The following is a 16774-nucleotide window of genomic DNA, read 5'->3' on the forward strand; positions in this document are numbered from 1 at the left end:
ATCATAAATAATCGTTTAAATTATTTTAAGAGTTAATAAATTTATGATATACATAATGTGTTATATAAATTTTTTTATATTATAACTCTTCTTCTCAAATTCTAATTAAATTCCTTATATTTCCCAACAAATAACTTACTTATATTTGAGTAATATGAGATATAAAAAATTATTGATTGTATTTTGCAAAAGTTTAGTATAATTTTTGTCTTCTGCTTATACCAAAAATTTGTCAATGTTGGTGTGCTATCTATCATGCCGAAAAATACGCCCAACCCCACAAATGTGAGAAACAGCAAAGCAACAAAGTGAAAATGAGAAAGTATTATTATCAGGTAGGTAGGGAAACGAAACTTGCTTTCTTTAATTAAAAGGAAATATATAATGTCCAAAATTAAGGTAAACGAATACGCGAGCTATAATACTTATTCCTTAAGTATGTACAATAATTTTACCCCTATAAAAGAAAAAGGGTTGGTCTAATTAATATATAGTAGCAAAGTGTTACAATTCAAAAGTCACATGTAAACAGGAACAAAGAGGTGTTCCAAGAAACTACAAAACTAGTACTCAATCCCATCTTTTTGCAATCCCAGTTTCACCGATCTCTAGGAGAGGATGGATTATCAGTACATTCTAGGAGGGATTATGGCTTGTAGTTTTGCTTTTTTGTATGTTGTGTACAGTTTTGGAGCAAAGGTCACAGATTCAAGTTCAATACATGTAAAGAGTAATGAATGTGCAAAGATATCATCAGAGAATGGAATATGCTCACATGAGGATGCAGGAAGTGCTGACATCATTATTGTGGGTGCTGGGGTTGCTGGTTCAGCTCTTGCTTGCACTCTTGGAAAGGTAGAAGTAGAAGGCTTCTATTTCCTGCACATGTTTGAGTTTGTGAGTTTCATCATCAGCATGATGGTTTCTCCTGTGTAATAATATATATATATATATATATATATATATATATATATATATATATATGTATGTATGTATATATATGTTTATGTGTTCCAATGAAAAAGATTAATTGGTGTAAATTAGAGTAATAAATGAAAAGAAGTCTCAATAGGATGAAAGAAAAAGCAGTGAATTTTATGTACAATCATTCAATGAAATTTTGTCCGGGTAGAAATGTAAAAGATATGGCTATACTTATAGGGCACTCTATAGAACATTTTTTTTTACTGATAAAATGTTTTTTTCATTTGCTCTTTTCTCTTCCATTTTCTCAGCAATTAGACAAAGAAAGTATGAAGTTGTGTAAAAAGTCATATAGATCTGTTTATATAGACTTTTGGATCAGTGTCATTGAGAAAGTACTAATGTAACTATTTAACCAGATTCACTTTTGTGTTATAAGGTCCGTGTCACTTATCTATGGTATGGCACTGCAACAGTTGCTTTCTGATAACTTTTATGATATAGAAAATGTTTTGGAGGACCCTCTTAACTTTTGTGTGAATGAAGTATATGTTTGTGTGGCGAATGATCAATAATTTTGCTTCTTTATTGTAGGATGGACGGCGAGTGCATGTAATTGAAAGGGATTTAAGTGAACCTGACAGGATCGTGGGTGAATTGCTACAACCTGGGGGCTATCTTAAGTTAATTGAGTTGGGTCTTGAGGGTAAGCATCCTGAAAATATGACAAGGGTTTAATTTTCAGTGTAAAGATTTTTAGATGGTCAATTAAATAGAAATCACCATAATATTGACTTTTAAAATAATTATTTCAAAAAACAACAATCTTACCATGACAATATATGATCGGATGGTAGTGTAAATAACCATTACCTTATCAGTGCATTCGAATTAAATTCATATCACTATTTTGTATGAATTTAACATATGAAAAAATTCGTAACAATTGAAATATGTATCTTAGTTAACAACTCCCCTGACTCTGCTGGTCAAATTCATAGCTCTTAACAACTGGACCTTCTGAATAATTTCAGATTGTGTGGATGAAATTGATGCTCAGCAAGTCTTTGGCTATGCTCTGTATAAGGATGGCAAAAATACCAAACTCTCTTATCCCTTGGAAAATTTTGGCTCTGATATTTCTGGGAGAAGCTTTCATAATGGCCGTTTCATACAGAGAATGCGAGAAAAGGCTTCATCTCTTCCAAAGTATACCTCTATTTATTATTAAAAGAATAATTTTTCTGATATTTTATTTACTATATTAAGTTCAACATTTGCACTCAAGTTGTATTGAATCCATCGTTTTGGCCCTCTTATTGTCTCATTCTAATTTTCTGCAGTGTAAAATTAGAACAAGGAACTGTCGCATCTCTACTTGAGGAAAAAGGAACCATCACTGGGGTGCACTACAAAACCAAAAGTGGTGAAGAGTTCACAGCAAAGGCTCCCCTCACCATAGTATGTGATGGTTGTTTTTCCAACTTGAGACGTTCTCTTTGCAATCCTAAGGTAAGGGTGCTATGTTTCTTTTCAGTTATATGATAATGTTTTGGTTTTATTCAGACTTTCTAGTTTTCTTTTCTCAACTTTGAATATGAATGAATGGAGGATCCTAAATTATGTTGAGTAAATTACCAATTTTGTTCCTAAAGTATTATTCTTTCCTAAGTAGTCTCTAAAGTAATAAAATCCACCAGTTTATTCCCTAAATTGATGTATTATAGTAAAGTTGAAGGATCAATTTGAAGAGTTTTTAATATTTAAGAGACTAGTAGACTAATTAGCATGATTTATACTATTTGAGGGATTACATATATAGTTTTTGTACTAAAGGACTACTTAGGATAAAGAGTAATATTTCAGGATGAAATTGATGATTTATATTGTATTATTACTCATAAAATGTGGTCATTTTGGCAGGTTGAAGTACCCTCTCATTTTGTTGGTCTGGTCTTGGAGAATTGTAATCTTCCATATGCAAATCATGGACACGTCATCTTAGGTGATCCTTCCCCCATTTTGTTTTATCCCATCAGTAGCACTGAGATTCGCTGTTTGGTTGATGTGCCTGGCCAAAAATTACCTTCCCTTGGTAGTGGTGAAATGGCCCGTTATTTGAAAACTGTGGTAGCTCCTCAGGTACCAACAATATATGTGTGCCTTGACTTCATAACTGTTAACTCTTTCCAAATAATGAACATTCCACATATTCAAACTAGATATACTCTTTATATTTTGACCAACATATGTTTCATACTGTTTCAACTAATGAGGAGTGCTAGGATATACTTTTTTAAGCACTCTCTCCATCTGATCGGTTAAAATTTATCAAAAATTATAAAATCAGAAATGAAAATCATTAAAAATATGATGTTGAATGCACAAAATTTTATCATTTTCAGTAAATCTAAACCAATAAGAAAAGGTGTGTTCAAAAGAGTGTGTCTCAGGATGTGTTCCTGACATTTCTCTTCAACTAATTGAGGAAATTGTGTGTTTTAGGTTCCTCCAGAGCTGTATGATTCATTTATTGCAGCTGTTGACAAAGGAAACATAAGAACCATGCCAAATAGAAGCATGCCTGCCTCACCTTATCCCACACCAGGTGCCCTTCTAATGGGAGATGCCTTCAATATGCGTCACCCTTTAACCGGAGGAGGAATGACTGTGGCTTTATCTGACATTGTTGTGCTAAGGGACTTACTTAAACCCCTTCATGATCTCCATGATGCTTCTGCTCTTTGCAGATACCTTGAATCATTCTACACCCTACGCAAGGTAAACAATAACTTGAGCTTTTGAGATGAATGTTTCCTTGTAGTAACTTAGTGCAAATCCTTAAAGCCAAACAAAATTACACATAAACTTAGTGCAATGCATGATTCTATATGCAGCCTGTAGCATCTACAATAAACACACTAGCCGGGGCATTGTACAAAGTTTTTTGTGCATCTCCTGATCCAGCTAGAAAGGAAATGCGCCAAGCATGTTTCGATTACTTGAGCCTTGGAGGTGTTTTCTCAGATGGACCAATAGCTCTACTCTCTGGTCTAAATCCTCGTCCATTGAGTTTGGTTCTCCATTTCTTCGCCGTCGCTATATATGGTGTTGGCCGCTTGCTCATACCATTTCCTTCTCCAAAACGGATGTGGATTGGAGCTAGATTGATTTCAGTGAGTACTTCTCATTTCCCTTTTTTGCTCAGACAACATATAGAATATTACTATTTCACACATCACTGCTAATCCTTTGCCACTAGTATTGGCAAATAGTGTAACAAATTTTGAGTTTGAATCAATTTTTTTCTTATATGCCAGGGTGCATCAGGCATCATTTTCCCCATTATTAAGGCTGAAGGGGTGAGACAAATGTTCTTCCCAGCAACTGTGCCAGCATATTACAGAACCCCTCCTGTCCATCCATTGAACACACATGAAGGAAATACATGGAATTAATATATAATGGTTCCCTTTTCCCACATTCTTTCCACCTGTAGTATTCCATTTCTGCCATCAAGAATAAGAGAGGGAACTCATTCCATAATTAGGATACTCATTTTGTGCAACTGCAACCAATATTATAGTATAAAAAAAACTTGAATTTGGGACCCGAGAAAGAAGTTCCAAAACTAATCGTGCAATTATTCGAGTTAAAAAATGCTAAGGTTTGTCTTCAATGCAAATTGGTGTTATTATATGGCTACTATTATGGTATATTGGTATTGTATGCATAATCACTTAGATGAGGGGCAAGGTAAGTACACAGTGCAGAAAGAAGTTGTTGTAATGTGACAATTGAAGCAACCACCAAAAGGAAGATAGTATTGCATTTGTCAAAGATTATTATACCTTCATTATTCAATTTAAAAAAATATTTGGACTCTCCTTAAAATGGAACGACTTTCTTCCTTATAAGATGCCACAGAAAATTAAGATGGGCCCACCCACAACATTTCCATTACTTTGCCATCTTACACGCGAGCCAAATAGGATAAAAGAAAAATAAAGTGAGAAAAAAGATAAAATAATAAATAAATTTAGAATGCGGTGAAGGTTCTTTCTTAGGCTCTCCCAAACTGAACTATAAGGATTGGTATTTCTATAGTTATAAATATATCCACTCCCCAGTCCCCACCATCACTTTATTATTAAGTTTTAAAAGTTTATCCTGTCAAAACAAAATTACTGAAACAAAAACAAAGGACATCATAATATCAAATTGTTATTGAAGTTAAGTTATCTTTTAGGGTCCAATCATAAAGTTTGTAAAGATTAAAGTCACACTTAATTTGTGTTTTTTTTTTTTCTGTTTTAATTTTTAAGATTTAAAATATATATATCAAAAAGCAAGTGTCACTATCACCGTAAATGATTTTTTCCTAATTTTTAATCATTCTATTATTAATCTTTCTACTTTCTTTAGGATAAGTATCAAATGCGAAGGAGGATACAATGTTACTTTGATGGTGAAGAAAAAAAATAAAAAAAAAAGTTGTGATTCGAATATTATATTCTGTACTAACAAAAATTAATAAATAATATTTACCGATAAAAAAACATCCAATATATTTTGTTCGTCAAAAAGCATCAAATGGATTTGTTATTCATTCAATACTTTTTTTATAAAAGAATAGGAGAATTTATAAGAGAATAGATCATTACTCTCTTAGAAATATCTTATTCTTAATATAAAAACAGATTTTTGTATGTTTGAGGGCAATACAAAATGTTATGGGAGTGAAGTAGTTAGTGAAGTGACGATAGGACCCCTGACTGACCCAATCAACATTTAATTCAACCCTAACTACAATTCTCTCTCTCTGTCCACTCATATGGCATCGGATCTCACTCTCTCAAGTCTCAACACGCCACCCTCTTCTTCTTATTCAGGTTTCCTTTGATTCCACTCCTCCTCTAAATAGCTCACAACTCCATGCTTTCATGTCTCCGCTTGAATTTAATCCCTTTGTTATGAAGAATTGGGTTCAAGACAAAATTGCTCCCCCCTTAATGGTGGGTTTGTTTGCTTGAGCTAATTCATGTTGTGAACTTGTATGTATGCAACTTTTTTAGCACTTGTTATATATTTTCAGTTACGAAAGCCTTTCTACTCAACAAAATTGATTTTTTTTTTCTTTTTGTGGTCTTCTGGCAGTTGGAGCTTGGATCTTAGAGTATCATGTCCTCTAGTTTCTTATGCACTTTTTTTATAATTAAATATTAATAGAGCCTATGATAGGGTATGTTTGATGGAATTAAAACTAGTGGGCGAACACATGGTGGAGTCACATAAGATTTTCCTATAACTAAAGGTTTATACAAAGAGTCAATCTTGTCCTTATCTTGTTACCTTAGTTTTTGACGTTCTTAATCAACATATTCAGAAGCTAGTCCCTTGATGCTTTTATTTTTCCCTTTTTGCAATTGATATAGTTTTAGTGGGAGTGTCAATAGAGGAATTAAATGATAAACTAAAGTTGTGGTCCTTGTGGAGGGAAGCCTTGATACCACATGGCTTCCCTTAAGATTTTGGAGGTGAAAATGAGAGATTATACATTACCATATTCATGCAATTTAGGTATTTTTAATCTACACAAAGCAATGGAGAAATAAAGAGTGATGCAAATCATTGGATTCAGCTAGGGTGGGTGAAACAAAGGAATATTTTTGGTTTATTTGTGGTGTAAAGTTGCATTAGTCCAACTGTTGTGAAAGGGACAACAAGAATCAAAGGTTATAGAAGAAAATATAAGATCAAGAATGAATGTATTAGAGACAAAGTAAAAGTGGCACATATTGAGGAAAAGATGGTAAAAGCCTCAGAAGGTTTAATCTTCTAAGAATACTAATAGAAGCTCCTATTAGTCTAATTAATCAAATGAAGATTAGGTCAGTGCTCAGTAGTAAGAGGCAGTGGAAGACTAGGAAAAAATTTGAATGAAACCATTAAAAAGGATTTAGATTTAAATTGCCTTTATGACAAGCCTCATTTTTTTAGCTGGAGAAAGTTTAGGTTCAGGGGTGGCTACCCCTACCTAGGTTCTGGATTCCCTAAGATCTACAAGTGCTAGTACAAGTATCCTTAAAAATAGCTCACCAACAATGGACCCTAGCTGCATTCAAACCCTGTTCAACTTGAGTTGACACAGTCTAGCCTTACCAATTGTGCCAACCATTGTTGGCCAGGAGAATTGATTTTTGAAAAAACATAAGGAAATCATTTGGTTCATGTACCCAACCCACCTACTGCAAAAAGGCTTTAGTTGTTGACAAACATATCCATAAATTTGTGTCGATGTCTTGGCATGGAATTGTTTATATCTTAATTATAAATTTGTGTAAGAAGTCATCATTGTATTTCTGTAGAGTTCTGCTTGCTTGATGATCCTTAGTTTCTCTTTTACGGAAATCAGTCCCTTTGATTATGTTTAGTATATTTTTTGCAGATTGTCATAACGAGGAAGCTTGTTTGCATATATAATAGAGAAAATGGTATTGTTGTTAGTTTATTACAGGTTTGAGTGGTTGGTTAGTACTTCGTAGAAGTTAGCTGGTAACAACAAATAAGTAAATCTTGACTCTATGGAAGACTACAATTTTTCTGTTGGTCAAGAGTTCCCTGATGTGAAAGCATTCCGGAATGCTATTAAAGAAGCTGCCATTGCACAGCATTTTGAGCTTCGTACTATTAAAAGTGACCTGATTCGCTACTTTGCTAAGTGTGCCTCAGATGGGTGTCCATGGCGGATTCGTGCAGTCAAGCTCCCTAATGCCCCAACATTTACTATTAGAAGTATTGATGGGACTCATACTTGTGGGAGAAATGCAAACAATGGGCACCATCAGGCTTCTGTTGATTGGATTGTGAGTTTCATAGAAGAAAGGTTGCGAGATAACATCAATTATAAACCAAAAGATATTTTACATGACATCCATAAACAATATGGTATAACCATACCATACAAGCAAGCTTGGCGTGCAAAGGAGAGGGGTCTTGCAGCTATATATGGCTCTTCTGAAGAAGGATATTACCTACTTCCTTCATACTGTGAACAAATTAAGAAAACAAATCCTGGAAGTGTTGCTGAGGTATTTACCACTGGTGCAGATAACCGTTTTCAGAGACTTTTTGTTTCCTTTTATGCATCAATTACTGGTTTTGTTAATGGTTGTTTGCCAATTGTTGGACTTGGTGGAATCCAGCTGAAAAGCAAATACCTTAGCACATTGCTTTCAGCAACTTCTTTTGATGCTGATGGAGGGTTGTTTCCACTTGCTTTTGGTGTTGTTGATGTAGAAAATGATGACAGCTGGACATGGTTCCTGTCTGAGTTGCATAAGGTACTTGAGGTGAATACTGAATGCATGCCAGAGTTTATATTTTTGTCAGATGGGCTAAACAGTATTACAGATGCAGTAAGAAGGAAGTTCCCTAGTTCTTCTCATGCATTCTGCATGCGTCACTTGACCGAAAGCATTGGCAAAGAGTTCAAGAACTCTAGGCTTGTCCATCTTCTGTGGAAGGCTTCATATTCCACCACAACCATTGCATTTAAAGAAAAAATGGGTGAAATAGAGGAGGTTTCTCCTGAAGCTGCTAAATGGTTACAACAATTCCATCCTTCTCAATGGGCCCTTGTACATTTTAAAGGGACACGATTTGGCCATCTATCCTCTAACATCGAGGAGTTTAATAAATGGATTCTTGATGCCAGGGAATTACCAATTATTCAGGTGATTGAACGGATTCATAGCAAGCTTAAAACTGAGTTTGATGACAGGCGTTTAAAAAGCAGCTCATGGTGCTCTGTACTTGCCCCATCTGCTGAGAAGCTTATGACTGAAGCCATTAACCGTGCATCTACACATCAAGTCCTTAGATCAAATGAAGTAGAGTTTGAGGTTCTTTCAGCCGATCGATCAGATATTGTAAATATTGGCAGCCATAGCTGTTCCTGCCGTGATTGGCAGCTTAATGGTATTCCATGTTCCCATGCTGCTGCTGCTCTTATCTCTTGTCGAAAGGATGTCTATGCATTTTCCCAGAAGTGTTTTACTGCTGCAAGTTTCAGGGATACCTATGCAGAGACTATACACCCCATCCCCGGAAAACTTGAATGGAGTAAAACAGGCAACTCTTCTATGGATGATAATATCCTTGTTGTAAGGCCACCAAAATTACGGCGACCACCAGGACGCCCTGAGAAACGGATGTGTGTGGATGACCTTAATCGCGAGAAACATACAGTGCATTGTAGTCGGTGTAATCAAACTGGACATTACAAGAGAACTTGTAAAGCAGAGATGATTAATAGTATAGAGCAGTTTTAGTTGTCTGATTTTGTACTTAGTTCACCAAAGAACTAGTTTAGTTTTAACATCTACAGACCCTATGTTTAGGGCATACCTATGATGCAGATCATGTAAAAGTTAGATATATATCACTATTAAATCCGCGGGTGTAATAGAAATGAAGTTTACAACATTGGCAGGTTTGTAATCGAAAGCTATTAATAGTGTCTGAACCATGTGAACTTGGAGAGAGAAAGAGGGTGAAAAAATAAATCCTCCCATGCAATGTGTCCTTTTATGATATGTCTGGACAACAGTACATTATTTTTAACGCTAAATACAACTTCCTTTTCGTAATGGTAGCGTGCGTTAATAAAACCAAGATGGGTGCATGTGAATTTTAATTTAAACAAAATTATCTTATTGACGAGCCGGGACTTGCAAGCCTTCTAACTGAATCATCTAACCAAGTTAAATTGCTAGAGTTTGACATTTTTCATAGAAGATAAGGCAAGAGATTTACATCATCATCTAAGTTGTAGCATAGAAGATAAAGCAAACAATAGCAAAATAAACGTGTCCTCAATTGATAAACACTGTCTTTACATCTTAATCTAAATTCCAAGGAAAATCAACTGCATTATTTAAATAAGACAGACCCTAGCTTCAGTCCAAGAGAATACAACTCTTGAAACCAAATGAGATATAAATTCTAAATTCACTTGTATAGCTGCTTGAACCTTCTGCATGCCTCCAAGACATTTTCCCTGTGACCAAAGGCACTAACCCTGATGAAACCTTCACCACCAGGTCCAAAACCGCTGCCAGGAGTTGTAACCACATGAGTCTTCTCGAGAATCTCAGCGAATACATCCCATGAGCTTCGGCCGGGAAAATGGACCCATACATATGGTGCATCTTTCCCTCCATAGACTTTAAACCCAAGAGAATCAAATGTCTCCATTATAATGTCGGTATTTTCTTTGTAGAATCCAATAACATCTCGCATAGCCTGCATTCAAATGCAGCAAGCAAGCCTATAATGTAACTTGTTCTTTGAAAATACATCAGTTAAAGAAAACCACCTCAGTCTAGAAATATAGTAGCTGAAAAGGCCAGTGAAATAGAGCAAAAGCATGTGATGTTTAATATTTAAGAATAATTGGAGTTACAGAAGCATCAAAGGGGTATACAACGTTGACATTGGTGGACAATTTCTTACTGGTGGGAGAAGGGGGCAGAATGACAGAGGTCCATTTCAATAATGAAAGGAAATTTTCTTTCTATTTTTAGCAATAAAACAAAACAACAACTGACCTTAAGACCGTCTGGTGAAAGGCAAGCCAGACCACCTGCCTGGGAAATATTTGATGCACCATTGAAACAAGTGCATACAATACGGTTGAAGTCCTTGGCAACAGGAAATCCATCAGAAAACAGCAACTGCTTTGGAACCACAGTCCAACCCAATCGGACTCCAGTGAACCCAGCATACTTGCTAAATGATGAAGTCTCGATGGCAACCTGCAATTGGCAATAAGATGTTATGCACATTGATATGCAACAGAAATCCATGGTATTTACAGAGACATCAAAAGAAGACTTAGTTGATTTACAGTTTTTTTTGCCATATTTTTTATATATATAAAAATAAAATTGACCAACAATCCCTTGGTATAGCAAAAAGACTAATCATCCAAAATATCTAGCATGTATTGTGAAAAAAAATAGAAATCACTTGCAAAAGCAGATACACATTTACTGCTACCAAAATATTCAGTAGCAGGCAAAATAGCACACTCAAATGTAGTTTCAATAAATTAGTCAATAGTGCAACTAAAATAATTCATGAGTTTGACATGTTCTATTATAGAAATTCTCTCATCTATCTCCTCCAAAAGTTGAGATGCATGAGTTAAATTTTAACTTATGGAAAAAGCTTGATTCATTTTCCTTTTTATTTTCTTCTTCTATAAGTGCTTATGGAGAAGTTTATCTTAATAGGGTTAGGGTCGCAACAGTATTCTACCGAAATGAGCAATCAAACTCTTCCCAGATATACCACAGTGCAAGTGGATAGATTCATCATTTAGGTCAAACTAAATAATCCCCATCACTCAAACCACAAGATTTTCAGGAAGTAAAATGCTATTTAGATAGGAAGTTAAATTTAAGTTCTAGCACCTGCCACAAGTACTCATGTTATGGTGGCAATTAGTTTGTAACCAAGAACCCACCAAATGCTACAGATCATAGTCATTGTTAAAGAGTGAAAATAGAGACCAGTCTTTAAACATCAAATTATCAGGGATATACTGACCTCTTTGGCTCCAGGAATTTCAAAAATAGAGCGAGGGTTGTCACCAGAAATATACATTGCATAAGCTGAATCATGGATTACTATAGAACCATTGTCCTTAGCAAACTGAACGAGTTGGGTCAGTTGTTCCCTTGTTGCCGCAGCACCAGTAGGATTGTTCGGAGAACAGAAAAAAATTATGTCTGGTCGAGAAATTGAAGATAAATCAGGGAAGAAACCATTTTCCGGATTACACCTCATGTATTCAATGTTTGCAAACTTCTCAACATCCTTCTGGTAGAGGCCAGTCTGGCCCATAATTACACTTGAATCTACATATGCCTGCAAATATAACAGAGAACAACTACAAGAGATAAAGGGCTAGAAACTTGAACAGAATAAAAGTGGTATTCCATCATGACCCTATTTCCTATATATTATTTCATTTGTAATTTTATACCAAATTCATTTTCAAAAGAACTTGATATGATTTGAGTTCAATAAAGTCTCGCATAATTCCAAAAAGTAAACTGAATGTCTACAAACATTTTTCCAACCAAAGTTTCAACACAGTTTATAAGATCATATTTAGTTCAGCTTATTTTAGAGAAGATTTCATTTCTACTTACCATCTTCCTGAAAGAGCATTTGAAAAACAAAATCATTTCTCAAAAATAATAGTTACCAAACATGGGCAAACAAATAATCCCCCATGAAGAAAACACCAATCCCACAGCAGCTTTATTCATTAGTTGTAAAAATGGAGTGACAATCAAATATTCATCAGGAAAAAAAAAAAAAAGATAGCCAAAAGCTTTCCTAAGTGTGTAATAATCATAATTGTTTAGGTATGCAGTCACATAATGGTTATTCTCGCTCTTCTAAAATCTGTGTGTATCGAAAGCCTGAGTTAAATCTTCTCATTCCAGCAAAACTATCAAAGAACTAGCTATTAATTTATCTCTTTATCAGATATGGAAAGGACAACAATGTCCAGTATATTAAGATAGAAAATCATACATCATTTCAAAATGAAAGAAATTACGAATCAAAGCTAAAAATTAATCAAAGACATTGATTGGAGTTTTCCATGTGTCTACATATGTTAATAGACATTCTTCTCATTGAAGGTTTGCTAACTATATTGAAAAATCATTTCTTGAAAAAATTAAAATCATTCTTTCAAGTCTTATCTTATATGAACAAAGAAACTTGCTGATTCAACTACTTCCTGTTGCATCATAGAGCATAAACCAAATTGAATGGGTTAAAATTAGTCAGCATCTCACCCATTAAATCAATGAGATGTAACAATAGGAACAAAACTAAAGTCTCCATTTTTGGCATATTGAAGCATAAATGAGTGCTTAAGCAACTGATGAGAAAATCATTTTAAACAATGACAGAGATATGAATTACCGGGTATGAAGGGTCTTGCACAGCCATTTTTACATTTGACCCAAAGACAATCTGCCACAAAATGAAAATAGAAGAATATTTAGTTCAATTGAGGAAGTACTTATTGATCATGGCCAATACCCAATTAATATTCCAACCCCCAGCCCTCATCCCCAACAAGGAGAATATTTTAAACTAAATCAGAATAAGTGGTCCAGCTAAAAGAGCACGATAGGCAGAAAAGGTGATTTAAGAAGGATATCATATATTTAAATAATAACAAAAAAAAGACAAATGAACCTGGAGACGAGATATATCACACTTTGCTCCATCTGAGACAAATATATCATCCTCTTCTATGCCAAGATCGCTGTAAAATGTTGAAGCAAGTGCCCTTCTTAATGGCTGCATAGATTAGAGATGTCATTATCTGATCAAATTCCCCCAAAGGGTAAACATCAACATCAATTGCAAGGATTAAACTTAGGCACTTGGCACCCCTCATTACAGAGACATTTTTTTTATATATGATTACAAAGACAGTGCTTTCTTGTCATCTCAATTCTCTCAAAGATAATATATAAATTAAAAGAAAAAAAAATAAAACGATGGATGAAAGGTACATGACATACAATACAAGGTTAACTACACACCCTCAAAACATGATCTAATGTGGAAAATTTTCAGACCCAATTTTGTTACGAGGCTCAAGCCATGACTTCATCTTCCAGTAAAACTTCTTGAAGTGCACAACAAACTTATGTTGACTCAACTAAAAGGGGAAAATATCAAAATTTCTTCCTGAAATATTTCAAGGATCAAGAAAAGAAAAGTAACTGCATGCTGATAACATAAAAAATAAAATAAATTTATTTTTTGCTTATCACAGAAGAATTATTTTTACAATTGATACCAGACAGCAATCGTAAAACAGAAAAAAAAAAAAAAAAAAAAGGTCTACTAACTAGCAAGTATCAACAAGGGTGGAAAACTGTACAACTGGCCTTCAATTTGATGAGTGTTGGAAAAGTAGTAAGTACACAAAATTAAAAATGAAAAAATAGGAAAAATCATACTGAAGATGTCAAAGCAACATACCTTTTCACCTTGTTCAGCTCCATACCCACTGTATCCTTCTATAGTTGACAATGCATGTGATCTCTGATTAAAAGGGAAAAAACAACATTTACATGTGCTTAGTTAGAAATAGGTGAAGCAAAGGTATTATTTAATAGAATTCATAAAGTATTATGCAAAATTAACACTTCGATAAGAAAATATACCTACAAAATATTACATATTTATATATAAAAAAGATAAACAGATACAAAAGCAATTAGACATCGAAGGAATTATAACCAAAATTAAAACTATTTTAAAAAAAAAAAAACAATGTATGACGTGGTACTATAATGAAATTCACCAGTAATCAAAGAGCTCCAACCTCAACACAGAAATGGTAATTACTTTCAAAAAAAGAAAAAGAAAAAATACCACATTTACTGCCCAATGTCCAAGCATTAAAGATATATCAGCTTTGTTCAGATCAAAGTTCTACCTTTGACATTGCATCAGTTATGACTTCAGGAATAGGTTCAGTTGTATCACCAATTCCAAGGCTTATTACTTTAGCATCAGGGTACTTCAGCAAGTGTGCAGACCTTCTTCTAGCAATCTATTTTTTTAAAATAAAATTGCAAAAAGAAAAGGTCAGTGACATGAAAGGCAGGAAAGTAATTACATATCATATAAAGAATTAATCTCAAAGTTGGAGTGTGTGAAAGAGAGACAAAGATATACGCATTCATTGATTATTACAATTGTATATAAATAAAACAGTAGAATGAATCAGTAAAATAGTACATATTTTTCTAATTCTCCCTTATTTATCCTTTTTTGAGGTAGAAAAGAAAAGCAAATTTCAAGGGTAAAACAATGATACAACATCTCATTTCAAAAAAATTAATCAGTTTTTACTTTTAAAAATCATATGATTAGTTGTTGACCAAAGGCATCATTTGTTAAGGTTACATGTATGGCTCCAAAAGAACATCAATTCTGATGAAGTAGAAATGACTTGACTTACCCAGAGTAAAGATTAAAAGAGGAGATTGATCACAAAATGCAGTGGTTAAAATGTTCAAAAGTTTTTCCTTCTTTATTCAATAACTTGTTATTTCACTGGAAAAAGACATGGAATCCTTCATCTTGTATTATGAGGCACCTGCTTAATACAATTCCAACCTACTTCTACATATGAATGGCTGGACCGGGACATGGACAACTATTCCGAAAACTAAAAGCTTTTCACAGAGTGGGATTAGACACGTACAGTAACACAAAATATTTATGAACAGTTCAAGAATATTTTCAAAAACATAGCATCCCATTTGGAGGAAAAGCATGTATGATGAATGAAAACAACACAGTCAAAACTCAACTGGCATGCCAAATGAACTATGCACTGACTGATAATCAAACTAAGAGCTTGGTTTCTGAACAAAATAAAAGGAGAAGAACAAGACCAAAAACAGAAAGATCAAGTAAGCATTGCATACCTCAGGAAAGAGATAGCCAGCTTGAAGTTTCCCCATATTTGGATTGCGAGTGACCCCTGTCTTGTAGGCTTCAAAGTGAAAAAGGAGGACAAAAAATAATTATCTCACTCAAAAATCATATCTCTAATGTTTAGTCAAACAGGCCAACTTGCATGCTCCTTTTCAAAACTATACCAATTCAGCAACCTTTCCAACATACAATCTACTATACAACTAAAACAGCCAGGAAATGGCCACTAAAAATATGATTTCATAAACTTGTCAACTACAAATTGTAAAAAAGCAACCACTGACCAGAGCTACGCACCCTATTATAAACATTGCCTAATCACAAGAAAAAACAAAGATTTTAAAGGGTAATTATATGAGGACACTTCCACATAATGAACACTCCATTAGCACATTATTTCTCTCTATCTCTCTTCTCACACTAGGTGCCACTTAGCATGGTGGTATCCATGCATCATTTTCCATTTCTAAAATAGAAAAGGGAAGATTTCAAGGTACCGGTCTCAGCTTCGGGTGTGGCAACGCATTTGCAAATGCTCACGCTCTTCACAGGCAACGAAACCTGTCCTCTGCAGCACCCAAAGGGACACCCCACAAATAAAATTCAACACTTTTAATGCTAAACGGATAAAAGATGCAAATTTGAATCAACCCAGCAAAAAAAAACATTAGGGAGTAGGATCCCATCTTTCTGGGGAACAAAAGTGTCAAAAAGGAACAAAGTGAGGTTAAGTGAAAGTAAGGACCTGGAATTGAAGGAAGAGGGAGCTAAGAAAGCAGAGGAAGAAGAAGAGAGTGAAGTGGTGAGGCTGTGCGTTATAGACATTGTGGGATTGAAGTGAAGAATGCGTCGATCAACCACAGAGCTGCGGCGTTCAGTATTTTGTGACGAGGCAGGCTATGCTGCATTTGCTGTAAACCCTATCAAAATAACAATTTTCAGGTTCAAAAATTTTGATACACTGTTAGTTTTGTGGGTTTTGCTTCAAATTAAGGCTATAATCCGCAAGTCACTTTAGCTATTATTAGCTTAACGTATTTTCGGTCAACTGAAAAATTAATAATTAAGAGTTAAAAGTTGATAATTGGAAGATAAAGATGTAACTTATTAAATTATAAATATTTAATAAAAATTAATCGATAAAATAATTGAAAAATATAAAATGACATAAAAATAATAAAATTATAATTTATTTAAAAATAATAACTAAAAAATTAAATAAATATATTAAAAATAAGAATAAAAGAAAATATAAAGAATTAAAAGCTAACATTTTAAAAATTTTCACTTC

General features: G+C 34.2%; 3 protein-coding genes across 6 annotated transcripts; 2 read left to right on the top strand and 1 right to left on the bottom strand.

Annotated features, from left to right (window-relative positions):
- The first annotated feature begins 480 nt into the window (after positions 1 to 480).
- LOC114419444 (squalene monooxygenase-like) lies at positions 481 to 4769 on the top strand. Of its 2 annotated transcripts, none has more exons than XM_028385108.1 (8): positions 481 to 897; positions 1519 to 1630; positions 1959 to 2133; positions 2268 to 2436; positions 2848 to 3066; positions 3430 to 3705; positions 3822 to 4100; positions 4245 to 4764. In XM_028385108.1, the coding sequence occupies exons 1-8, from the start codon at positions 619 to 621 to the stop codon at positions 4380 to 4382; spliced, it is 1647 nt and encodes a 548-aa protein (XP_028240909.1). In that variant the 5' UTR covers positions 481 to 618; the 3' UTR covers positions 4383 to 4764. The 2 variants fall into 2 exon arrangements, with proteins under 2 accessions (XP_028240909.1, XP_028240910.1); XM_028385109.1 differs by having other exon boundaries at positions 482 to 855; positions 4245 to 4769.
- Positions 4770 to 5669: 900 nt separating this feature from the next.
- LOC114419445 lies at positions 5670 to 9521 on the top strand. Of its 3 annotated transcripts, none has more exons than XM_028385111.1 (2): positions 5670 to 5939; positions 7373 to 9521. In XM_028385111.1, exon 2 carries the CDS (start codon positions 7509 to 7511, stop codon positions 9255 to 9257), a length of 1749 nt encoding a protein of 582 aa, XP_028240912.1. In that variant the 5' UTR covers positions 5670 to 5939; positions 7373 to 7508; the 3' UTR covers positions 9258 to 9521. The 3 variants fall into 3 exon arrangements, with proteins under 3 accessions (XP_028240912.1, XP_028240913.1, XP_028240914.1); XM_028385112.1 differs by having other exon boundaries at positions 5670 to 5816; XM_028385113.1 differs by lacking the exon at positions 5670 to 5939 and adding an exon at positions 5960 to 5978.
- A 168-nt stretch (positions 9522 to 9689) lies between these two features.
- LOC114419446 (LL-diaminopimelate aminotransferase, chloroplastic-like) lies at positions 9690 to 16449 on the bottom strand. Its single transcript, XM_028385114.1, has 10 exons — positions 16229 to 16449; positions 15981 to 16051; positions 15474 to 15541; positions 14474 to 14590; positions 14014 to 14076; positions 13216 to 13320; positions 12937 to 12987; positions 11539 to 11859; positions 10536 to 10742; positions 9690 to 10230 (listed from the first exon to the last, which is right to left on the bottom strand). The coding sequence occupies exons 1-10, from the start codon at positions 16306 to 16308 to the stop codon at positions 9937 to 9939; spliced, it is 1377 nt and encodes a 458-aa protein (XP_028240915.1). The 5' UTR covers positions 16309 to 16449; the 3' UTR covers positions 9690 to 9936.
- Positions 16450 to 16774: the final 325 nt, after the last annotated feature.

Source organism: Glycine soja, chromosome 7 (assembly GCF_004193775.1).
Source record: "Glycine soja cultivar W05 chromosome 7, ASM419377v2, whole genome shotgun sequence".
In the NCBI taxonomy this organism is placed as follows: domain Eukaryota; kingdom Viridiplantae; phylum Streptophyta; class Magnoliopsida; order Fabales; family Fabaceae; genus Glycine; species Glycine soja.